This window comes from Erpetoichthys calabaricus, chromosome 14 (assembly GCF_900747795.2).
Source record: "Erpetoichthys calabaricus chromosome 14, fErpCal1.3, whole genome shotgun sequence".
NCBI classification, from domain to species: Eukaryota; Metazoa; Chordata; class Cladistia; order Polypteriformes; family Polypteridae; genus Erpetoichthys; species Erpetoichthys calabaricus.
Window position 1 is genome coordinate 90,240,053 of NC_041407.2, and position 26,039 is coordinate 90,266,091.

Sequence of the window (26,039 nt, forward strand, 5' to 3'; positions counted from 1 at the left end):
TCAAAATGTATGCACAGTCCTGTTGTTAAAATTCTACCTAATTACATCACCAAAGTTGCATAAACATTTCTAGTGAGATTTACTTGCTTATTACATCAGCGCCGTTTTTCATTGTTAATTCTTTTTTTTTTGCCTAATGTCATTACGGTGAAATTACGCAAAGAAACACCAGAAGAAATTATACAGAAAGCATTTCTTCACACAAAAGGTCATGAGAATGTGGTACTAAATCCTGTTGCAGAACAGAAGTAGAAACCTTGACAATTCTTTTTGCTTAATTTGGTCCACCGTCATGGAGACTTACATGTTTGGTTAACTGGAAACTGTAAATTGGCCTGATAGGAGTGAGTGTAAATGTGCTCTACAATGGACTGACACACTGTCTAGGCTGGGTGGGTTCATGCCTCACACCAAAGCTCTAGCTCCACACAAGCCTGTTAGGGTCGACACAGGTTTGGAAAATTAATTTAAAAAAATTGCTAAGTGGCTGAACGAATAGCTGAATGAAGAGATGGGCTCCTGGTATAATCTACTCATGATTAAGTCTTGGACCGGCTGTCTCGGACAACATCTTACCGGTGACGTACTCCTCTGCATTGGTTTCTCTTCACTGATACTGAGTCTGCACACTCTAGGAGGTATATCATCCATCGGAGGACAGGAAGGAGCAGGTGGACTGTAATTCTTCTTTGACGATTTCTGTCTTTTTGGAGGCCGAGGTGGGGGTGGCAGGTCTAAAATGGTGCTTTTACGAAAATCAAAATAGAAGTTGTCCGTTACTTCAGATACACTTTCATGCCTTAAAGGAAGCTCTTGGGCCTGCTGCGGCAATGGTTCCTTAGAGAAAAATACAGACATTTCAATCCAGTTGATTGGAATTGTGAAGCAGTAATCTGGCATTTCCATTAAACTAGCTAGAAGGACAGGCTCTGTGGCTATCTCTTCCAGTCGGAGAGTCAAGAAGTTTCCAAGGATGTCATCTTCAACAGAGGGATCCCGAACAGCTACTTTGACATCAACGGGCAGGATAACCTTCTTGGAGATATCAAGGATGGTGTATTTTTTGTTATTGCTAAGCTTTTCCACAAATCCTCCATCCAGATACATGGGTAACGAGATCTGTTCTGGAAGTTCATCATCATCATCATCCACATCGGTTATCCTGTTGCAGACCAACACATCTACTACCTGTAGAGCCCCATCGTAGTTCATCTGCATCTCAGTTTGGTAGAGCACCTCCAGCTGGTCACCGATGCTCAATGAAGGCAGGTCCTCCTCAATGGATTCACAGTACTTGGAAACATTGACTTTGAGGTTTCGGGTTCTGGAGGCAGCCACCGACAGATCGTGCACAGTCGTAAACTCACGCGGTCGCATTCGAAAGCGACCACCGTAACTGTCCCAGATGAGGAAATACCGTTTGGGTTTCTTGCCGGAGACAGTGGTTGTCAGAATCATTTGACAGTGGAGTTTTTTGTGAATGATGAAACTGTGGCCCTTTTTCAATTTGGGAAGCCATGTACACTTGAAGTGATTCTGATGTTCTGAGGTTTCTAAAATCTCACACACTGCGGGAAAGCCGTCATCGGGTTGAGAAAATACCTCCTTCAGATTCAGTGGGGTGATGAAAGTTACATCTTGGCATTGCTCGGTGACATCGATAAGGTCGACCTCCAGGTTAGATGGGATCTTCACTGAGTTCTTTCTGACTGCTCAGAGAGAAAGAGAGAAAGAGGGAGAGAGGATTTAAGAATGGAGATTATGACACATTTCTTATCGTTCGCACACTTGTTGTTGTTAAGGTATGACGTTATGGGGCTACGTTTTAACCCAAAATCAACAAGTTTTCCCTTGATCATCTAATACAGCGAAAGGCAACCTTTTTCGAGTTGCGGCGCACTAAGTCCAAAAATTTTCTTTCGCGGCGCACCTGAGGGACTGCCCATAAATAAAGTCGTGACGACACAATCTATGGACAATCGCCAATAAAAACAGTTAATTTTACAAGTTTGAAAGATATTTTATTAATAAAGGAATCAAAGGATAAATCTTAAATTTAATTAATGTGAACGTTGAGATTGTTTTTCAGCACATATGAGATTGATGTGAGGATCAATTTTCGAAAGACAGACGCGCATTCCCTTGTCGATCATTTGAAGTCTCTCGCGTTTTTTAGACTTCATTTCCGTAAGTGTTGAAAAACCTTAATCACAGAGATAAGAGCTTCCAAATGGTAAACTGGAAAAGGTCACTGAGTTTACAAAGTTTACTGTGTTGATCAGCTGTGTCAGAGCGAAAATAAGGCTAATTTTTCCATAGTAATACTCAGACGATTAAGTGGTGAGAGCTGCAGTTACAGCGATACTCTCTTGTCGGCAAGAGCCGAAATGTAGCGTTCGTATTTTCTCGTTCTATATTTGCTCCGCCTTCTTCTATCCGTACAGTGAGCGAGATCTTCTAACAACGAGATTTTTTAAGTCTCACGAGATGTGTTTTTGACACCGCTGGTGTTGATATTATGATGAATGGTGAACAGCGAAAATTTTAACTTGCATTCAAAATAAATACATTCGTTTATTCAACAATCTGATTAACCGTTATCTGTTTTTCCAACATAAAATATATTTTTTTAAACATTATCTTTTTAATCAACCAAAAGTTCAAAACCACTAGCAATTTTGAATATTTTACAAAAGTTTTTGCAGCGCCCCTAGAAAATTCCAGTTGTCCGACAGTGATCTGATACGATTGACAATAAAAAGAAGTGAAACTGATGAAGATGGATGACACTGCACAATGGCAGATTCTAAGCAATAGGTTCAGATTTCCAAGTTGTGCACCTCACATGCAAGATAGAACATAAAAGCCCCATTTAGCAACATTTAGCAGAGGTTTTGGGTCACCATGCCATTACTACTAATTACTTACTACACAGACTACATTCACCAGACTTTGCTATCCTCGTCTCCTCCTGGGAAATGAAAAAGTCCTTGAATGCCTGCACAAAAATGTACTGTACGTCCAATAGACTTTTCTCAGTTGGTTCATACCTGTACACTTCCTTTGGCAGATGCACAAACCTCCATTGGCTTGCACCAGCGTGGAGCAGTGGTGAGCAAACTCCAAGTTCTTTGAAGACAGTGAAGCTCCTCATGTTGTAGAAGAGGATGAGCCCCTCGACTCTGTGGAGCAACCTCACTTCAGGCACATGCAGTCTCATTCTTTGAGTCAGTGGATAAAATCTCTGAAATTTGTCCAAGGATTTCTGCCCATTTGGACACACCTTGTAAGCCTCCCATGGGAAGTGATGGAGGGCAGACACAATTAACAGATCTCCAGATCACCTAAACTAGCATATCTCACTCTGGAGCAGGAATCACTCTGCTGTGGGAGTAATCTGAATTGTCAACTCTGGCATGGAGGGTGAGCCACACAACACAGAAGAGGAACTTCACTTCGTTCGGTTTTATTCTGTGTGTCACAAGAATATAAAGCCTCTCACATATTCCCAGGTCTTCTTCCTGTGGTCTGCCTGGAAAATATCAGGCAGCAGGCTTAAATGAGAGACCTTAACATGATGTGCAAACCACCCCAATGGGTTTACCTCGGTCAGGAATAGCAGTGAGTGTGAACTGAGGTGCAAACAGATAACCTCCGTAACAAGAGAGAGAATTTTGGTAAAGTTTTCAACTCTGTTGAGCAGTCTCCCAAAATAACAGTTTGAGTTACGGGGCTACCTGTTGTCACATGCGTGCGCTTGAGAAACAGCTTCAGGGCTTTATGATTGTAATTCTTCACCGAGACATGAGGTGACACTGCATAATCATGATCTCTCTTCTCCTCCCTCTGCATAAAGGAAGACTGACACTGTCCCATCTCCTCCGGGATCCATCCACCTGGACCCGCCTCTCCTTCTCAGAATGCCTCATAAACCAAGGAACTGCCATCATAACGGAGGAACTCGTTTTTGCATTGTATGATAGTTATAATTAGTTAAACTAACCCTCAACTATAATGTTTCTCTTCTCCGTACTCAAATGTGGCCACTGCCCTTAATGTCAAATTGTTTGCCTTCTATGGAAAAGTCATCTCAGTTAGAGGAGCACTGGAATCTTTGGGTGGAGGGGTCCTTTCATCAGATTGGCCGGCCCAACACTGACTCAGCTGTGGAATGGCCAATAGGACGAGGCAGCTTGATGGCTGAGGTCTCCAGGACTCTGAACAAATCAGAATCCTCATCATGTGATATCATCTACTCTTGCATTTTGCTCTGTACTTGTACTATGACGTTTGTACTGTTGTACTGAGGATTACTTGTGATCTGTTCTGTGTATTGAATTGTATTTATCCCCTTCTTTTTGACACCCAATGTGCCCCCAACCTACCTGGAAAGGGTCTCTTACTGAACTGCCTTTCCCAAGGTTTCTTCGATTTAATTCCCTACAAGTATTTTCTTGTCTTCTTAGAGAGTCAAGGCTGGGGGGCTGTCAAGAGGCAGGGCCTGTTAAAGCCCATTGCGGCACTCCTTGTGTGATTTTGGAATATACAAAAATAAATTGTATTGTATTAATGCATGTTAATTCCCATTCAACCTTTTGTAATTATACGGTTTTGGCTGTAAGATGCCACAAGTCATCCTCTTTGTCCTGTGCTCTTCTTACACTGTGGATCATGAACAAGGATGACGACAGGAATAAATCAAGAATTTTGTCTTAGGATTTATCTCCAGCATCACCATTGCTGAATAGTAAAGTGTTCCAATGGTCTGCTTTTCTCTCACTTTACATTCCTTGGGGCAACTTCTGCTCTTTGTTATAAATAGATTCATTATTTTATTTTTTGCATGTTTTTCTCTTTTGTTTTACAAATTCTATCACTTTTTTGGGTGTTTCTTGAGTTATAGAATTTGAATCTGCAAATAGTTTTCCAAATTAAAGCTTAATGTTGTTTTTTTAGGCCATTTTCAGTGCCATTTTTGTTTATTCATGATTGCTGCTATTTTGAAATCCCGTCGTTAGGACAGCCTGTTGTGTTGTTAGGGGTGTGTCTTCTGAGGTCGTGACCTCCATTTAATGACATAATGGAATAAAAAGTCATCTTTCGAAGGACTTCACTATTTGGGTTTGCAAATTCAAAACAAGCCTGTTTGGCGCCGTGAAATTCTATTACTTTTGCTCCTGAGGTTTTTGACTTCGCCCAAAATTCTGACTTTGGTTTTTGTCTTGGGATTTGGTTTTGGTATTAGTGCAGTTGACTTCAAGGGCGAGACATATATATCAGTCAGAGAAGTTCATGAAGATACTATCAACTATGAAGAGCAGAGATGCATTCCTCAGGCTCTGGTCTTCATACCCCATATATGAAAATCACAAATAGTCGGGGATGAGACCCATCTCATATCCATCCATCCATTTTCCAACCCGCTGAATCCAAACACAGGGTCACGGGGGTCTGCTGGAGCCAATCCCAGCCAACAAGGCAGGAACCAATCCCGGGTAGGGTGCCAACCCACCGCAGGACACACACAAACACACCCACACACCAAGGCCAATTTAGAATCGCCAATCCACCTAACCTGCATGTCTTTGGACTGTGGGAGGAAACCGGAGCGCCCGGAGGAAACCCACGCAGACACGGGGAGAACATGCAAACTCCACGCAGGGAGGACCCGGGAAGCGAACCCAGGTCCCCAGGTCACCCAACTGCGAGGCAGCAGCGCTACCCACTGCACCACTGTGCCGTGCCATATTTGTAATATATTTTTTTTTAAAAATGACATAAACTATATTTAAATTAAAATGTGTTATTTTACTATTAACCTTAGATCCGTCCCCCTCGCTTGTCTAACCACCATGGGGAGCAGAGCATTCAGCCGTTCTGCTCTCAAGCTCTGGAACTCGCTACCTACTGAGCTTAGAAATAAATAGCAAATCATTTTCAACCTTCAAATGTAAACTTAAAACCCATCTGTTTAAAATGACTTTTTCTGTATTTTTATATTTTCTGTATTTTCTGATGTTTTAAGTTGTTTATAATGTGTTTTTTATTTATTTATTGCTTGTTTGGTGTCCTTGAGTTCTTAGAAAGGCGCCTTGTATAAATAAAATTTATTTTTATTATTATTATTATTATCATTTATCACCAGTGTTGTGGTAGATGGATATATTTGAATGGCACTATATAAATAAAGTACTAAATGATAGATAGACAGACTGATAGAAAGATAGAGAAGGTACTATATAATGAAATGGAAGCATAAATAGGGAGACAGATATGAAAATCACTATAAAATAAACAAGATATGAAAGGCACTATAAAAATAAAGCACTATATGATAGATAGATAATGAAATGCACTATATAAAAGATAGACACATATATAATGAAAGGTGCTATATAACAGATAAGTAGGTACACCAGAATGACAAAAAAGGAAGAATGTGTCACGGACGTGCTAGAAGGACCAAAAAGAACTTAGACACCAAGCCTGAGGTTGGTGCAGCAAACCTCTCTCTTTTATTCCTGCAGACCAAACACAGGAAATTCTGCCTGGTCCAGATGATGTCACTTCCTGTCCAGGCCCTGGTGACGTCACTTCCTGTTCCAACCCCGGTGACGTCACTTCCACCAACCTGTCTTAAAAGTCAGTTCTGTTTTGGACTCAACCTGTACACACTGTGCTACCAGTTTTCACTTCTTTGCAGCCTTATTCAAGTATACGTGTGGCTGGCCCAAACTGTTTTCCTGTGTCAAGATGTTTCCTTTCACAAAAGTAAAAAGGAAATCTTCTGACTTGCCAGCTACAGTTGCAGTGAGGCCTTATGCAGAGGTACTGCCGTGGGTATAAAGGAGCCCCCACGCTGTTTCACTATAAAAGTGCATGTAGGCAGAAAAGATAGATAGATAGATAGATGTGTGTGTGTGTGTGCGCGATGCGATGCTGATGCTATCTACGGTGGTACTTTTTTTTTTTACCTCGGTTTTCAAATGAATCACAATGATATAATTACTGGTTTTCCTGTTCTTTCATGTATGTGCCATCTTACCTTTGTATCTACGGGGTCAGATCTTGCCTGGTGCATGTGTAAATATTGTGTATTTCAAGTGTTTGACTTGGCGTCACGCACGCCAAAGCAGCCACATCTATCTATCTATCTATCTATCTATCTATCTATCTATCTATCTATCTATCTATCTATCTATCTATCTATCTATCTATCATATAGTGCCTTTCATATCTATCTATCTATCTATCTATCTATCTATCTATCTATCTATCTATCTATCTATCTATCTATCTATCTATCTATCTATCTATCTATCATATAGTGCCTTTCATATCTATCTATCTATCTATCTATCTATCTATCTATCTATCTATCTATCTATCTATCTATCTATCTATCTATCTATCTATCTATTAGGGTGACCACATTTTGTTTTTCATAAAAGACACTCATGGGGTGGATTGAAACTTGACACACTCCTTCACATACAATAGTTATTTATATAATTTTTCTAACCAAACAATTTGATATATTTAAATATCTTACTTTATATTCAAGTACTTGGCAGCCCTGCAAGTGCTTATAAAGTTTGCGGATTTTCTTGCGTAATAGTAAAAAGAGAACAAACACAACACATACTATTTTAATAAAGGCACATCAGACGTCTTCAGCATATCTGAGGAAGTGAAGGCAGCTACATGTGTCGTCACTTAGGAGAAGCCCTCACCATTTTGACGGACCATTCTGTCACATAATGAATGTGGCTTCTCCAAAGGATCTCTCAGTTCTGCTCTTCAGCTCTCTCCCTTAACAGACGTTTTGTGCTTTTTACTGTGAAGATGAGCTTTAAGTGGCACACGTTAATTCTGCTAATCGGACTGTCAACTTCCTGCTCAAAAACACTATTCATTTTTATTTTATTTTTTTTACTTGTCTGTACATCTAAACTGTTGTGTTTTGTGCACCTTTTATACTAATAAGTTGGTGGTGAATCGTAACGCGGCCCAGCGCAGTCCTCTTCGCTCTCACCTCAGAAAAACTACAAGTTGTGCTTCACTTTAAACGAACTCTACATCACATTTGAGTTACACTGATTTCAAACATTCAGTATACATTATGTGTCACACTTGGAGCAGACAAAGTCTGTAGGTCTGCTATTTGTTTAAACAGCCGAATTAATGATCAATAAACATCAGCCAACCCGCTATTTTATGACTCAAAAAAGGGGACACCTGGAGTCTGCCTATCTATTAATTATTTTTGAAAACCACATCAATGGATTATTTCTGATTGAACTGTGAAAAAGAATAAAACGGTCGTAAACAGATTTACTTGCATCTGTGTGATGTTGTAGATCCCACTTATGGCTGAGTCTGATTGAAGTGCCTTTCAAAGAGGAATGTGGTCTGGAGTGCAAAATAAAGTGGGAGCAGATAGGAATGGGATTGAATTTTGTCGGGATCAGGACTGAAAAATCAATACTGTGCAGACCTCTACTGTGTACTCAGTACAAAGACAATGATGGCCCCATCAACCGATGAATCTGCAAGCCTATTAACCCATAATAAATAAGAACAGAGTTTCAATAGAAACACACAAACCTCAATTGATCCCAAAACTGATTAGGTCTCATCATTTACCATTACCTTCAGTGAAGAGGAGAAAAAAAAGAGTTGCTTACACTGCATTATAGCATGAATTTCATAGACAGGGGAGATCAGGAGTGAGGCCTGGCTAGAACAGATGCCCTTCTCCCCGGCGACCATGTTCATCCGACGAGAGCACAGTTTGGGGGCTTTCAGGATCTTCTGGAGAGTATAGGTTTCTGTGCTTACAACCTGATAGAATTCACCGTGGCACCAAAATGGGATGTACAGAGGAACTTCGCCTTGCTCGTCTCGTAGGATGCAGCTGGCACATTTCTCGTTTGTGTCCATTTGGGCTGACAGGAGCTCCAAGACCTCTCCACTGCGTATGACCAGCCCTTGGAAATGTATGTCCACTTTGCTAGTGAAGTAGAAGGGCATCTCCAGCTCTCCTATCATGCTGATCATTTCCTCCACTGTGGAATAGGGGTACATATCTGGAATAAGCTTAAAGGACCCTGGAAAAAAAGAAAGAAATTACAAATCAGAGCAATCTAGACGAGAACAGGCCATTCGGCGCAACAAAGCTCGCCAGTCCTAACCAATTAATTCTTGTAAAACATCAAGTCAAGATTTGAAGGTCCCTAAAGTCCTACTGTCTACCACACAACCTGGTCACTTATTCCAAGTGTCTGCGGTTCTCTGTGTAAAGGAAAACTTGCTAATGTTTGTGCGAAATTTACCCTTAACAAGTTTCTAACTGTGTCCCCGTGTTCAAATAGACAAAGAGTTGTGTTGAAAAAATGTTCAACGGAAATCACAACATCAGTCAGTGATGATAAAGTACATCCTTGTGTTTGCTGATGCAGCTTTTCCTTTGGAGTGCTACAAAGTCTTAGAGCCCACCATCAGCCGGCCAGCCCACTTTATGGTTTTAATCAGTGTCTATTAGCTTCCTCAAAATGGACCATAATACATCTGTTTGTTTTAGGAGCAATAGTATCAATGATTTAGCAAATGACAAGAATGCAGTTACATACTGTAATCTTCATTACTGCAAAAAGAGTGAAATGTGAAAGAAAATATTCATTTATCAATCTACTCCAAGTCTGGAGAAAATATAATCGTTTAAGAAATGCATCATTATGTCAAAATGCAAAGCAGAAAACAGCAAAACTCAGTGCTGAATGCTACCTGGGAAAATAGTCAACCTAAAGTGAACAAAATCAATGACCACAAAACAGAGGAAATGTGTCAGAAACAAAACCACAAGATCATTTCAAGTTAACTTCTAAGCTCAGGTCTTTTCTCTCTTTAAAGGACTATGAGATACTTGTACTACTTCACAATTAGACTATGCAGTGCACTCTACTTGGACGTTTAGTGCAGAAGGCCTACTGGTATTAAGTTGAGCCACTATATAGTGCCAGTTTTGGCCGCTGCCCATTGGCTTTCTGTGGAGTACAGGATACAGTCTGAGATCTTGCTGTTGGGATTTAAGGCTGTTCATGGTCTGGCTACCTGTTACCTCCCTGAGCTTCGTTCTGTAGCATCCAGTTTAGGATCTTTAAGGTCTCTGGAGCAGCCTTTTTTAGTATTTCCCTTTCTCGTCTGTAGTACTAGGGTGTTGTACCGTGTTAGCCATTATGAATGTAGTGAAAAGTCAAGCAAAATGACACCTTTTATTGGCTAACTAAAAAGATTTCAATATGCAAGCTTTCAAGACCACTCAGGCCCCTTCTTCAAGAATCAGAGGTTGACTGTGCCTTTTTGGTTGCTGCTCTGCAGTTTCAAATGATCTGCCTCTGTTTATTTACGACTGCTTCTTCTGTTCATTCATTTAAGGCCCAGCTCAAGGCCTATTTATTTTCTAAGGCTCTTTTGAGGTGTTGAGCTCCAATTTTGAATTCTGAAATTCTGTTTACATGCATTTTAATTACAGTGGAACTTCGGTTTGCGAGTAACTTGGTTTACGAGTGTTTTGCAAGACGAGCAAAAATTTTTAATAAATTTTGACTTGATAAACGAGCGAGGTCTTGCAATACGAGTAGTATGTATACGCTTTGTCTGCTGAGCGTCATGTGATCACAACTGAGCTGATGGTTCTTCTCTCTCTCTCTCTCGCTGCGGGATTGTGGGCAATCATCTCCTATTCTCTGTCTGAGTCGGCATGCCTTACTCATATAGTCAACATCCGTACGAGCGTATACTGTTTACTACAGCATTAGCATTGTGACTGTGTGTGTGTGTGTGTGTGCACGCTGTGACGTGCAAGTCCCCGTCTTGCACCCTAAAACACAAAGCTGACTCTCAGTACTTTAGCACCACCAGCTTTATTCAGCTTGAAACGGCAACAGCGCGGTTATTTATTGTAGCGGGATCTGCCGCTCTCCTATACACAGACACAGCAGTCAGGCAGGGCCCTGCACATTTATAATGTTCCTTGTATCACCCATTGACGGCAGGCGCTTATAGCATGTCCGCGATCTTTTCGGATTCACTTTTACGGCGAACTGCTACAGCACTGGGAGACTGCGATTGCTTTGGGACGCTCTTCCGCGTGTCGTCCTGTTGGGTGCAATCCCACAAGAGTTTAGAAACTCGCTCACACCAGCCATGATTCTTTTCAAAGGTAAAGTGCAGGTTAATTTGTTTTATATATTTTTACTTTATATTTTGTATTAATCATTTTTATATGAATAGTTTTGGGTTGTGGAACAAATCATCTGAGTTTCCATTATTTCTTATGGGAAAATTCACTTTGATATACGAGTGCTTTGGACTGCGAGCACGAATTATGCTCGCAAACCGAGGTTCCAGTGTATTTGTATTTGCTTTGTTCTAGCAATATAGAAAGGTGTAGACTGAATAGAAGAAAGTGGACTGGTGAATTACACTAAGCCTAAGCCATGCAGTAGTCGAACCTGGGAAACCAAAACTATCTGTTGCCAAATTGAATCGAATAGAATAGAATAGAATCTATATTACTAAACCACAGTTAATATATGCACAGCTGACTCACCGAGGCGCATGTGCACTGCGGCCTTGGCGCCCGCCCCAGAGTCCAGAGTCAAACGCAGCGGCTTTCCAAACGTGGCGGCTTCCCAGAGTCAGTAGGTGGCACCCAAATATCACAACGTACTGCGCCGTGGCGCCCGACCCAGAGTCAAACGCAGCGGCTTTCCAAACGCAGCGGCTTCCCAGAGTCTGTAGGTGGCCCCCGAACAACATAACCTCTGAGCGCCCAAACAACACAACCTGTACAGTCAAACGCAGTGGCTTCCCAAAACGCGGCGGATTCCCAAAGTCAGTAGGTGGCGCCCAAACAACACAACCTGTTCACTACACTTGCTCTAATCCACTGTGCCAGTAATATAGAGCACATAACGGTCACAGACTCAAACCCAGCGGCTTCCCAGACTCAGTGGCTGGCACACGAACACCACAGCCTGTAAACTAAACTTGCTGTGCTCCGCTCTGCCAGCAGTCGGTGTCAGCAAAGGCAACAGAATCACGTCTCCACAAAACGAAACCGCTTTAGTACAGATATGCTTATTGAATTAAATGACATTTCCCCAGACACCCACCCTCCATGATATGTCATCCATCCAAATATTGGACGGAACAGAAACTGATTGCCATTCTTGGAGTTCCGATTCACTAGCGAATTGCGGGTGCACTTGTAGAATAGAATGCCTTGTATTGTCTGCGTGGTGTGCTATGTGGCTCTCTAGCACAATAGCTTTGACAGAGATCCCTGTATGTAGTCAAATCTCACTTGTTACCGTGACTGAGCAGTCCTGGATGGAATTCTGTGCCTAAATGATCAGCTCCAATTCTTCCATTTTATTGCTGAGTGATCTGGCATTAATAATTTAAATGGTGGGTAGTGCAAGCTTGTGAGGAATGTTCTTTAGCTTGGTCTGTACGCCAGGCCAGCAGTCCCGTTTCTGGTTCCTTTCTCTGCTCCGCCTCCTGCATCTCTGCACTGGTATCGTAATCCATAGAGATCCCACTGTACGATACGATAAGATGCATAAATAACACAAAGTTCCAAATCTCAGTTTTTCACAACAAAGCTTTTGAAACCAATACCTACAGTAGGTAGCATGTATGTTTGAACAGTGCAAACTACTTACAGTGACAAGATATACTGTACACTGACTGTATAATACTGAATATTCTCTTTCAAATCCATAAAGCCGTGTCACTCTCCCTAGGTGCAATTGCATGACCGCAGGGAGTTAATGAGGTAGTTGGAGGAGTCACACCTGCACGTGTGGGTGCGATCGTTCTCAATTGCTTCATTGGCTTTCTGCGGCGTGTGATTAAGGCCCACGGAGATGAAAGTGTATATATACGGGTGAGCACAAAAAAAAGGGGGAATCAAAGAAAAGGAGAAAAGAAAAGAAAAGAGTCTGTAGGGGACCGGCATCGTCACACACTCGCCCTCCAAATAGCACAGCTGATAGAAAATAACATTACAATGAGGCAGCTTGTACACGTACAAGAAGTTTCACTTTACCTTGACTGTCTGTGTCTGTGCATGTTTGGTTAAAACCTGCTTGTTCTTCACTCAGTGAAGTGATGGTTAAGCTTCAGCAGGAGTTGGCTCTCAAGGTTCTTGCAGTGAAGCTGTGATCATTTAGCAGTGAACAGGAGCCCCACATGACTAAAAGTCTCTCACAGGCTGCAGATACAGGAAGTTTGTGTGTGGTCATGTGACTGCATGGCTACGTCTGATTGGTGAAACGGAGTCATGTGATTACTGTTGCTACGTCTGATTGGTGAAACAGACGTGCAGTAGATCCACTGGCAACTTCTCTCTGGCAAAAATATAGCGTATATAATGGGAAAAAAGTAACGATTTGAGTGTTGCCCAATGTAGCGGAGTAAGAGTAGCGTTTCTTCTTCACAAATGTATTCAAGTAAAAGTAAAAAGTATGGTGCAGTAAAATTACTCTTAGAAGTACAATTTTTTTTAAAAGTTACTCAAGTAAATGTAACGGAGTAAATGTAACTCGTTACTACCCACCTCTGCTTATAAACCATTGCACAAAAGATGTGATTTGACGCCAACTCTGGGCACTGATTTGTTAAAAACATAGATGATAAGCAACAGTATTAATAATAATTGTTCACTTTTGTAGCATTGTATACATGTGCTTCTGTATGGTTTGGGGTTTTGAAAAATAAAGATTTCAATTCTGACCTCTTATTCTGATTATATACTCCCAGTTTTTTTTAGATGTTTCATCATAACCTAACATCTTCAAACACACTTAATCCAGTTCAGGGTCACGAGGGCTGGAGGTTGTCCAAGCTCCAGGGTGGGGCCCTGGTATATCAGAGAGGCCACTGAGGTTGGAGTCAGCAGTTCACCTACTGTAGCTCACAAGTCTTTAGTGATGTGAGAGACAAACCAACAGAGATACAGGGGGAACATGCAGACTCCTCACAGACAATGACCAGGCAAGGAGATCAAACTTAGGATGCTGAAATAGCAACGGTAACAACTGTACTACCTTGTCACCAAATTTGTCATCATTATGAGATAAATACACTCTGACAACAACAAAAAAATATTGCTGGACTCAGAACTCTGATTTAAGTCCAAATAAATAAATATATAGTGGAACCTCGGTTCACGAATGTCTCGGTACACGTACAAATCGGTTTACGAGCAAAAAGTTTGCCAAACTTTTGCCTCGGTTCACGTTCACGATCACACACTCGGTATACGAACAAGCCAGTTTCCCTTTCGGTTTGTACATGTTCAGTCTCTCTCTGTGCATTTCCTGTGCAGTGAGCAAGAGCGAGAGAGCGCGACACACACACTCACACACACAGGCAGCGCGAGAGAGAGCCACACACACACACACAGGCAGCGCGAGAGAGAGCCACACACACACACACAGGCAGCGCGAGAGAGAGAGCTGGACGCAGAACGCAGGTAGGAAGGCAGTTAATGAATGCACTGGGCTTGATTTTGTTTTCACTTCTGTTTACAGCGATCGGTTTGTAGCGTGCATTGTTGCAATGTTACTTTTCTTGGTGGTTTATTAAATTACGGATTTTTTCAAATGTTCATTTTTTTTCCTGTGCTTAAAACTCATTAAAAGAAAAAGTGTTTTTAGCCGGTGGTTGGTAGCGCTGTAGCGCGGACTATTGCAGTGTTAGTTTGCTCTTGTTCAAGGTTTTCTCACCGTTATTCAATGTTTTCACATTTAGTTTACTATTACGCTGTGCATTCTATGGTTTAATTAACTATATTTCTGCTTAAAAACTTAAAAAAAAACAGATAGATAGATAGATACTTTATTAATCCCAAGGGGAAATTCACAATGTACCTGATATATTTACATACAGTTCGTATGGTCTGGAACAGATTAATTATATTTACATACAATCCAATGGGGGAAATTGCTTTGGTTCACGACCAAATCGGTTACATGACCACATCCAGAAATCCGCACATTGCATTCAGGCTAAACAAGTGATGATAGCTGGCCGGAGCTGGAGCAGGATATTTTAGGACACTGGCTGCCACTAAATGACTCCACCAATTCCTTGATGATGCTTTTTGTTAGTCATACAAGAGTGGATCATTTCCAATGGATTGCCGTTGGCTCTCTAAGGCAGAAGCAGCCCTTCTGTTCTCAATCTTGTGATTGTATTTAGTTTTTAATTTTACTCCGTTAATTGAAACGAGTTACTGCACAGGAAATTAAACGTGTCATGTTGTGTATCTTGTCGGTCTTGTCTAATTTTGTGTCATTTATTTGTATTAACATTTCTTTTGTTTATTATGTACATTATTCTTTGTGTTTGCTTAAATATGTCCCACTAGCCGCTTGTGGTCATCGGGACAAAAACAAACCTCAAGACTCCCTAGCAGTTCTACATTTGTGAAGTTGGAGAGGCGTCAGCTAATTCTTTAAGAATTACCCATTGCAGAGGAGGTGGACCCACCCTGTCCTTGCTGCCCCGCTGGCTTTTGTAAGAAGACATTGGCGATACCATTTCTTAGCCGTATTGCTGACATATGAGTCCTATTAATCTTTGTCTCCAGAAAATACCTCCAGATAGACAGCGTTGTTAGTGAAAACTTCAAGCCTTGCCCTCCATTGCTGAAGTGCTTCACTTGCACATTGTTGCATGGCGGCATTTCCTTTCATAGTGAGGTGCATGTAAGCTCCGAAAAAATTTAAAAGTACATGCATGTGCCACCTAGTGGCTGTGGTTGACCGTGAGCAGAGCGGACAGCTCCATACACACAGATACACACACACAGGTCTTTTGTTTATATATGTCTAATGTGTTTTGAGGGTGGTTCCCCAAGAGGCGGGACCACCTGCCAATCACTGCCAGGAACTGCTCTCCGCCTTATATATTGGAGGGCCTCCCATAGTTCCTGGTGGTTCCTTTGAAATGTGCAAGGGAGTGGAGTGTTATTTGTGTTTTGATCTGTCTTTTTGCTTTTTGTGATTTCCTGGATTTTTGAACCTGTGCTCTGTTTTTTGACTTCGCCTTTGAGTTCTGTATTGGCACTTTGTTTGCAGTGGATTGCCTTGCCTTCTCAGGTAGTTCATAGGAGCATCTTGGATACTGAGCTTTGTTTAAAATAAATCTTTTATTTTGTTTTTTTTCAGGACCCATTAGTTTCTAGCCTGGGTTTGGGTGTTAATTCAGCCAAGGGCAAATTAGTATTTTGGGACTCCTGAGTCACAACAAAATGCTTAGTATGGTTTTCTAGTGGATTTATACTGTATCCATTCCCAACATTAATTTGTTTGTTTCATTGTCATTTTCAGGTTGGTAAAATTTATTTGTGTCTTTTTACGAAGCCTTTTTCTGGCGATTCTGTGGCATAGCTACTACCTTTTTACTAAGGGAAACGGTTTTGCTTATGGCTCTGTTATTGAGCAAATTGGCTTCAGAATTCTGCTGGTTTTTCAGATTTCAATTGTCTCTTGCCCCAAAATACTTTTACTGACTTGAAGACATACAATATATTTTTTATGAAAAGAACCAGGAGATGGGCGAAGTCAAAAAAAAAATTGCTGAGGTCAGAATAGAGTCTGTTCTAATGAACTCAAAATGAAATCAAAAATCAAAGTTCAGGGTCTGATGAATGGCAGGGGTAGGCTGAGTTGTGAAAATGTTATTCCTGGAACGGCTGTGTGGTACAGTTCATGTGCGTTGAATCTTGACAGACAAACAGAAACAGCAGTGGCCTGAAGTTACGACTGAACATTCTGCACATGAACACAAGTTTAACAGGGTGATTACGGGTGGTGAAACCTGAGATACCCAGTGTGACCCAAAAACAAAGTGGCAAAGCATGCAGTGAAAAACACTGAGGTCACCGTGCAACCATGGTCTTGAACTTCAAATGTGACATGTGTGCTTTTTATGTCAGTAACAGATATGTTATTTTTTTAAGAAATGCAAGTGTAAAAGAGAGTTTTCGGGACCTCTGGGAAATGCGCTAACTCACAGGGTTTAGCAAACAGAAAGCTGAGTGCAGGAGTCTCAGTCAGAGAGACTGGTGAATTCCAATATTTTGTATCTTATTCAAACTAACAAGCAACTTACAATAAAGAAGTAAACACACTGTAGATGAGGGGTGTCCAACTCCGATCCTGGTGGGCCGCCGTGGCTGCAGGTTTTCATTCGAACTCTTTTCCTAATCAGTTTTCACTGCTAATGAACTTCTTTTCCCTTCATTTTAATAGCCCTGTTTTTAAGGAGCCAGTCCTCTGAATTGATTCATTTCTTCATTAAATGGCAGCCAAACAGAAATGAGACGTGAAACAAGCCAACAGATGGCCAGCTAAACTGAGATTTCAAATTCCAACCAAATTCACTCCAACCAGTCTCTTAATGAGAAGCCGATTCTTGCTGTTAATTAAAGCCGTGTTTGGACATCAGGACTTGTTGCTGCTCGCATTCTGCCACAGCAGACTGTTGATTTTCTGTTTTTTCAAAGACCACCGTCAAGATGTTTTGGTGACCTGAGCAGACCAACATGACTGAGACCTTCACCTTTCTTTATTTTCAGGTGAGCTGGTCATGTGGCGGCTTGTATTGTGTCTCATTATTGTTTGGCTGATCATTAAGGACAAAAGAACAACTAAGGGGTTTGAGTTACGTCAATTAAAAATAAGACAAATCAAGTTAATCAGCAGCAAAAACGACTCACTAATTAAGAAGATGGTTAGAATGAAAATCTGCAGCCACTGTAGCCCACCAGGACCGGAGTTTGACACCCCTGCTGTAGATAAACCTTCTTTCCTAAAATCAAGATGTTAATCAAAAACATGAGGTCAAAACAGCAGATAAAAAGATTATTAAGGTTCTTTTTCCTAACTACAATAAGTCTTGCAAATCTTTGTGGAAATTTTTAGTTTTATTCAAAAGCCTGGATACAGGACCATCATATATAGGATCGCCATAATGACATCACACATCGTGTCACCTGCTGCATAATCAAAAGCATTCATGAAAATACCATACCTGTCACCTTAAGGCAAAAGAGAAATGTAAAGTAGTGCAATGCAGAAAGAAGAAAAGAAAATTAAATAGTATAATAATAATTGATATCATAACTGACTGTGCTGCCTCTCTAAGATGGGTGAAAACTAAGTAATCAGTGAAGACCTCGGTGTTAATGTTTACAGTGCACCATGCAATCCTTATGTCTCTGTTATATGCCATTAGATATGGGATTCCTAAAAGCAGTGCTAATGTTTGTGATGTGCCATCTGTTGGTATGAAAAATGCAGTGCATTTTATTACAAAAAACGTTTGTGATATGCCATCTTTTGCAATGACAGTGACATAGCAACAGGACGGACACACAGACAGACACAATGACACTTATCCTTTTGCTAAGGCGGGTCCTATAATCATTACATAAATGTCAAAATTTGCTAAATATCTGTTAAAAGAGTTAAACTGTAAGACATCCATGATGATGCAGTGCTGCCCACAGTTCATTTCCATTCTAACACATCAGTGGTGTGACTTTGTTACTTCGGCCTGACCCGGTGTTCAACAGGCCGGCCAGCTCATTACCTTTAAAGTCCAATGGCAGCTCAAAGGTCTCATTTGTGTTCACATCCTGACAGGATGCCTTGATGATTTCAGCGCTGATTATCTTCACCAAGTCTCCAGTTGACAGACAGACCTCATTGCCAGACAACTCATACACCGACCCTGGCGTGAAACACAGAAAAATCAGTTGTTAATGCATGAAAGAAAAAGAATCTTCAGTATTGTAGTCAGCTGATATAAAAAATATTATTCAGGAGACCTCTTAGGACATGTTTGTCAGCCTCCATAATCCTCATTCCCTGTTAGGTTTTACTGTTATGATTCTGGTTTAAATATATAATAAAGGTCTCAGTCTTCAATGAAGGCCTAAGCCCTAAACATTTCAGCCTAAAATGTCTATAAGGAAGAAGGGAATTCCAAAACCCCTGGCCCAGGTCAGGTCAGGCCAGGTGAGGGAGCATGCATTGGTACAGAGTGTTTCCGCACCCACCATATGACAAAACAGCTTGAGATCCTGGTTGGCAACCCCCCAGGCAGACATGCAGACCAGTCCTACCCTCTGGAAATGACCCTCTATGTGCCACACGTGGGCGTTACGTGGGCGTCCCCTTGGCCTGGTCCAGACACTCAGGTCCTCAACAATGAGGATCTTACGAGCTGGATCACCCTCGGGGAAACGCGCCACATGGCTGTAGTGCCGTAACTGACGCTCCCTCACAATGCAGGTAATGTGCCTCATTCGGGACTCTGTGAGCAACCGCTCATTTGAAACAAAGTCAAACCGGTGGTACCCAAGGATTCTCCAAAGAGACACAGTACAGAAGGAGTCCAGTCTTTGTCTCAGGTCACTGGATAGCATCCATGTCTCGCAACCATATAGCAAGACAGGAAGCACCAGAACTCTAAAGACTTGGACCTTCGTCCTTTTGCATAGATAACAGGAGCACCACACATGCCTATCCAGCGACCCCATGACCCCCCCCCCATGCTCTTTCAATCCGTCTACTGACTTCATAGAAAGAGTCACCAGAGACTTGAATGTCACTGCTGAGGTAAGTAAACCTCTCGACAAGGTCGACACTCTCTCCGCAAACAGACACACTGCTGATGGCTGTGCCCAAGAGGTCATTAAAGGCCTGCATCTTGGTTCTTATAAAGGACACTCACAAGCCCAGACACTCCGACTCCTCACTCAGTCTCCCGAGAGCCCCGATCAGCGCCTCCATTGACTCTGCTGTGTTGATATTAGTAATATATACAGCATAAGGAAGAAGGGAACTGCAAAATGCATTATCTGTAAGTTTACTTTATTAAATAAAGAGAAATAACCAAAACACACCAAAAAAATTCAGAACTTTCAATGGTATCACAAAAATTCCACAAAAATAAGATGCATTTAAAAGTACAACATACAACAATAAACTAATACTAAGTTAGCAAAAAGGAATTATCAGTAAAGATTATTTATCAGGGCGGCATGGTGGCGCAGTGGTAGTGCTGCTGCCTCACAGTTAGGAGACCTGGGTTCGCTTCCCTCACAATGCGTGGAGTTTGCATGTTCTCCCCGTGTCTGCGTGGGTTTCCTCCGGGCGCTCCGGTTTCCTCCCACAGTCCATAGACATGCAGGTTAGATGGATTGGCGATTCTAAATTGGCCCTAGTGTGTGCTTGGTGTGTGAGTGTGTTTGTGTGTGTCCTGCGGTGGGTTGGCACCCTGCCTGGGATTTGTTCCTGCCTCGTGCCCTGTGTTGGCTGGGATTGGCTCCAGCAGACCCCCGTGACCCTGTGTTCGGATTCAGCGGGTTGGAAAATGGATGGATGGATGGATTATTTATCAGCAAATCTAAAATGAAAACTAGATGAGCGTGGAGGTAGCATCTCCGGGAATTATTAGGAGCAAGAGACATGACTGGGAGACAAAACACAGAAAGACAGAACCTGTCGTGATTTATGATTTTAAACCTTTTTTTTTCCTGTAATCTTTTGAGACTTATTTGTATCTTTTCCTGGATTTTTTTACCCAGTTTAATTCATTTCTGAGGTAGTTTTGTTTTTTGTATCTCTTTGATTAAACGTTTCTTGTTTCATTAGGTTATTACACAATGCCGTGTTATTTTTGCATACATGTCAACGTATTCCGAGTTTGAGGTTGCTTAGGCCAATCTCCCATGAGCCTCTAGGAGAGCTCGACATTTGACCTCATAATGGGCAACGGCATTTTAACCACAGCATACAACCTCATTCGAGACTGGATAGACTAAACCATTTTTGTTCTTTTACTTTTGTTTCTGAACTTACTGGCTTTTTGATTCTCTGCTTTGCGTTTTCCAGATGTGAACGTGAGCTCGTTCAGTTTTAGGTGACATTCTCTACCTGCTTTAGGTCACATTAAACGTTTTGTCTTACCCTGTAATGTAGGGGTGGAGCTTTTGCCTTACCCTGTAATGTAGGGGTGGAGCCAAATCTGAATACGCTAATCAGATAAGCACAAATAGCAGGTTTTTACGAATATTTATTTTGTACAAATTTTTTGCCATTTATTTGTATTTAGAAAAAATAACGTGAAATCAAATCGGCACCATCTGTGTCTGCCTGCTTGTGCTTAAGCTGCACCCCCGCGGACACGAGCACATGGTGAAGCGCCACTTTCACTTTTAGGAAAACGTTGGACTTCGTGAGGCCACTTTATATTTTTCCCCGTTGGACATGCAATACGTGACACGGATTGTGACCGGCAGCCTAACAGGTTAGTTCACCTATACGCTGGTCCACAGTCATCATTTGTGTCACACCGTTGGAAATAGAGCGGTAATTTATATGGATACTTGCATCTATTTAATTATTAGCATATATGGTTATACATGTTTGTTGCTGGGTATAACTCAATAAAATGTATTTAAATAAAAAAGAATTCATAATTATTATATTTTATTCAAGAACACTGTAATAGCCTATAATATAAGGCATGCACAATTGAAAAAAGTAAACTCATGTGTCATTTAAATCTCACTCCTTAAAAAATACAAAATGAACTGAACATGAACGAGTTCAAAATTGAAATGATGAACTATGAACGTGAGTTTATTTGTTTTAATCTGTGTGAACTGAACTTGGAGCGAGTTCTTGTGAGGTGGGAACTTGCACAACACTGCATGGGGGGCTGCAGGTTCCAACTTAAACCAGCTTCTTAATCAGAACCCATTTATTTGCTGCTAAAGCAAAATGTTTTTGGGCTTAATCTGGTTAATTTTCTCATTACAATTCAGAACCCATAACTGCATATTTGAGATGTAGGCAGCTGCATTTAAGCTTTAATTGTTTCCTGTTTTCTTAACCAGTCATCATTTAATAACCAAATGCAAATAAGATAAAAAACACCAAATACCAGACAGTCAGAGCAAGCCTAGAACTTGATCAGGCATCGGATGTATGCCCCTCAGTCTCATGGTCGTACAGCAGTTGAATAAAGAGAAAAAAGATCACTTGTGATTGAGTCGATCAAAACACATAGAGAGGTGGCAAGAAAAGAACAGCAGTGTCCTGTGAGACCAACGATCAGACCTTCTAAACTTACACCATGAAAGTGAAACATCCTCACAATGAAATTGCTTTTTGGGCAGGATGTGGATACACCAGGGCTGGATTAACCATTAAGTGAAGTAAACTAAGGGCATCAAGGGAAGGGAGGCACCACAGAAATTTTCCATTGCTGGAGTTACCATGGACCAAACTGCAAGGGGCTCCCACGTTACATTAAAAAATGACATACATATATAATAATAATAAAATATAGTTGTAGTAATATAGGTTAATGTTATATATTAATTAATCATGCAAACAACAAAATTAGAATCTGGTAACTGCCACACGGTCCACAGAGGCTCACGTGATCATTCTTGTCTTGGTCATGTCAACTGTCCCGTTCTGTCCTCCACGGGGAGCGAGTGCAGCTCATATATATGGGGGGACCAATATCTGAAGTGCTGCTCAGGGTCTCTAAAGATCTGGCCTAGGGATACACTAATTTTGACATCTCTCTATTATAAAAAAAAAATCTTGAAAGGAGAGGAGACGTGATTTTCTCAGAGAGACACTTTCACGTCCTGCGAGACGAGACTTTGTGCCCAGAGATTTAACCACACCCGGGGCTGGAAGTAAAAGACAAAGAGTAGATGACAGAGTAGAACGTCGTAAAGAATTCAAAAACGTTGGTGCGGTACACATGCAGAGCAGGTTAGAGATAATGGAAGTACAAAAATTGAAAGTCTCAAAAAAATGATAGTAAAGATCGCATTAGCGCAAACAAACGGAAATTATTACTCGGTGAAATAACAGAACAGCAAAAAGAGATCAAATTTATTGTTTGGTTTTAAACTTTAAGTCGGAGACTTGTAGATCGTCTAATTTGTGTTGCCATCAGGGAAAAGTAGTGTTTCTTCCTAATGAAGAGGCGTATCCACAAGAAATAAAAGATTTGTTGTTGGGTGAAAGTGAAATCCACATACGCTGTTATGCTTGAGTCACAGAGGTGCACAGATACACAGGAGATTTTAGAGACAGAATCGTTAGTCAGACACTTCAAACAAACATAAGTCTCTTTCAGGAGTGAATCGAGCTCCGTGTGTAGTCGGAGGGGACAATTCTGTCTCTCAATTAAAAGAATAGAAAGTCTTCCTCTTCAGGGCGCACCTTGGGAGCAGGACCCCCAACAAGAGCGGAAGATGTCTGGAGAAGAAGAGAGACAAGGCAGTAAAACAAAAGGACAGCTGCTGTACAGGCTTTTAAATGTTCGAAGCACCACGTGAGATGCTGATCACCCAGCACAGCAGCAGCAACAACAACAAGCCAGCAGCTAATGGAGCATAGAGGAGGTAAAAAAAAACTGTATTTGTTTCCCATTGTATCACCGTTTAAGAGGGGGGCTCAGAGGAGCGACTGCGTCTCCTTGGGGTGCGTTCAGCCCCTCTCTTCACAATGCGAACGGAAGAGATGCGAAGTGGCTGGTGCTTAGCGCAGGCTTTTGGGGGTGAGGGTTTGGGGTTGTGGCGAGTGATGTGAGCAAGGGGTGAAGCCCCCCAGTATGTAACAAATGTTAATCAGACATTCCAAAATGAATATTATGAATAAATTGATGTGAGAGTTAAGACAGTAGGGTTGTATTTAATGGGAATGGGTCGCGTACAGTTTGCAAAGTGTCTTGTGATGGGCTGCTGTGGGTTGTTTAAACAGTCAACATTGGTCCGCCATGACTTCGGCGTCAATCCTCCAAGGGTACAAAGCGAGGAGATCTAGCAGTCGTTATGGACTGGATCTTAAGAACACAAAGAAGGGCAAGATTGGGTCATGAGAAAAAAAAAAAAAAAAAAAAAAAACGTATGCTAAACAATGCACAAAATGGTGGTGTCAGACAAAAAAACTATACTGCAAAAAAAAAAAATGCGTACGCAAAAACACCTTTAAATGGGAGCTGTTTTGCTTTATTTAGCAAAAAAATCTACCAATGAGGTAACCAAAATGAAGCTAAATAATCATAAATGCAGATTGTTTGATAAATCAATAATTCTTACAATAAGGAAAACAAGATTTAGTGTCATGCTACAGTATAAATACTTTTCACTTGCACAAATTTCATTTTTTGCAGTGTGACTCAAAACGCTAGGAAGACATGCAAAAACCCCGACTCGTGAGAACATCGCACTTGCCCTTCCTTCACCACTTTTGGTCAACCGGTCTGATGCTCCACCTTGTCCTTTTCTTCCTCTTACAGTCAATAATATCAGACACAACATTTCTTCCGTCAGTAGAGTCTCACATCCTCTGCTGTGACATTGTTAGCTATGTGACGCTGGTCAAACACTGTAGTTTACAGAATAGGAGACGACATGCCGATCGAATGTGACGCAACAAGCGTAGATGTTGTTTAGGTGCTAACCGCGCATGCACTTTGCATTGCGGTCTGCGCTCCTGGCTTAACAGGCGGCCACCCAGCTACTTGTTGAGCGCTCACAGCAGCCCAGTCTGTCTGAAGGGACCGCAAGCTTGAAGGCAGAATGAAAATAAAAGTTTAAATTTGACCTCATGGGTGCATGGCTGAGAAAACAAGAGAAAATGAAAAACGTGACGGTGGAGGCAGTGCCGGCGTCGTCAGGTCTGAAACACAGCAAATGTTCAAGTGTGGCAATGTCAAAAAAATAAGATCGGTAGAGTCCAGTGGGAAAAATAATGATGAGGGTGAGGATGAGGCTTGTTGTATGTAAATGATGAGGGTGAGGCTAGCTGTATATATTCAGGCAGGCGGTGTGATGTAGTGGTTAAGGCTTTGGACTTCACATCCTGAGGCTGTGAGTTTCAATTCCACTGGTGACACTGTGTGCCCCTGATCAAGTCATTTTACCTGCCTGCGCTCCTATTGGAAAAGCAAAAGAAATGTCACCAATTGTATCATAAATGTTGTAAGCCATAAAGACTGGAAAGTGGATGTGCAGTGCCAAAGGAAACAATGAAACAGAACTGCTAAGTAAGCCACAAAAAAAAAAGAAGAAGCACATGTTTCCTCGACACAGGAAGGAGAAATAAATCTTGTTATAAATTCACTCAAGAATCAGTTCCTTATTTGTATTTTTGCTTTCAGTCAGTTGGCTGGTGTGACTTTGTGAGTGAGTGCACTGTAAAAAAAATAATGTTAAATTTACGGTAAAATACTGGCAGCTGGGGTCGCCAGAATTTTACCATAAAAAATAAATATTTTTTGGTCTAAGGTACACTTTAAAAAATAATGTTAAATTTACGGTAAAGTACTGGCAGCTGGGTTGCTAAAATTTTACTGTAATAAGTAAGGTGACAATATTTTTTAGGTCTACAGTATAATTTTGTAGTAAAAACTATTTGTTCTTTGCAACAAATTCCAACAGAAGGGAATGTTTAACCATAACCAGAAATTCATGTCGTGTAATAAATATGTCAATCAATAAACAATATGTATTGTCAGGGTCAAACCCCAGTACACACTTTGTATCAGTAAAGTAGCAAACATGTATCATTTAATTATACACATTGAAAACATTTCAATGTTTAAGGACGTTATGGCACGTTGTCTGGTGGGGAAGTAAAGTTTGCTTTTGTGGTGTATGGTGTCCTTCTTATCGAGTACAACCCACCATAAATCAGCTTCCATAACCTCAAAAAACCTTCAGCACGCAGGGAAAAGTAAGTCTGCTATCTTAGTTTAAGGTCTACTGTTCAAAGGTATGCAGTTCACCAGGAACAATACGGTAAAAAGGGGGCGTGTCCTTATGCAAATATCGTAATCGGTTTTACTGAAACAGCGATTTACCGTTTTACATTTTACGGTTGTTTACCTTCGCTATTTAACAGTTTTACACTGTAAAA

The 26,039-nt window shown here is 41.2% G+C and overlaps 1 protein-coding gene across 2 annotated transcripts in view; it reads right to left on the reverse strand.

Annotated features, from left to right (window-relative positions):
- Positions 1-26,039, reverse strand: part of themis2 (thymocyte selection associated family member 2) — a 108,764-nt gene that overhangs the window by 16,316 nt on the left and 66,409 nt on the right. For both annotated transcript variants that reach the window (XM_028819971.2, XM_028819972.2), the window contains exons 2-4: positions 18,673-18,813; positions 8,688-9,110; positions 577-1,709 (exon numbers count right to left, since the gene is read on the reverse strand). In XM_028819971.2, coding sequence (XP_028675804.1) covers positions 577-1,709; positions 8,688-9,110; positions 18,673-18,813 — 1,697 coding nt within the window. The remainder of the gene's footprint in view (positions 1-576; positions 1,710-8,687; positions 9,111-18,672; positions 18,814-26,039) is intronic.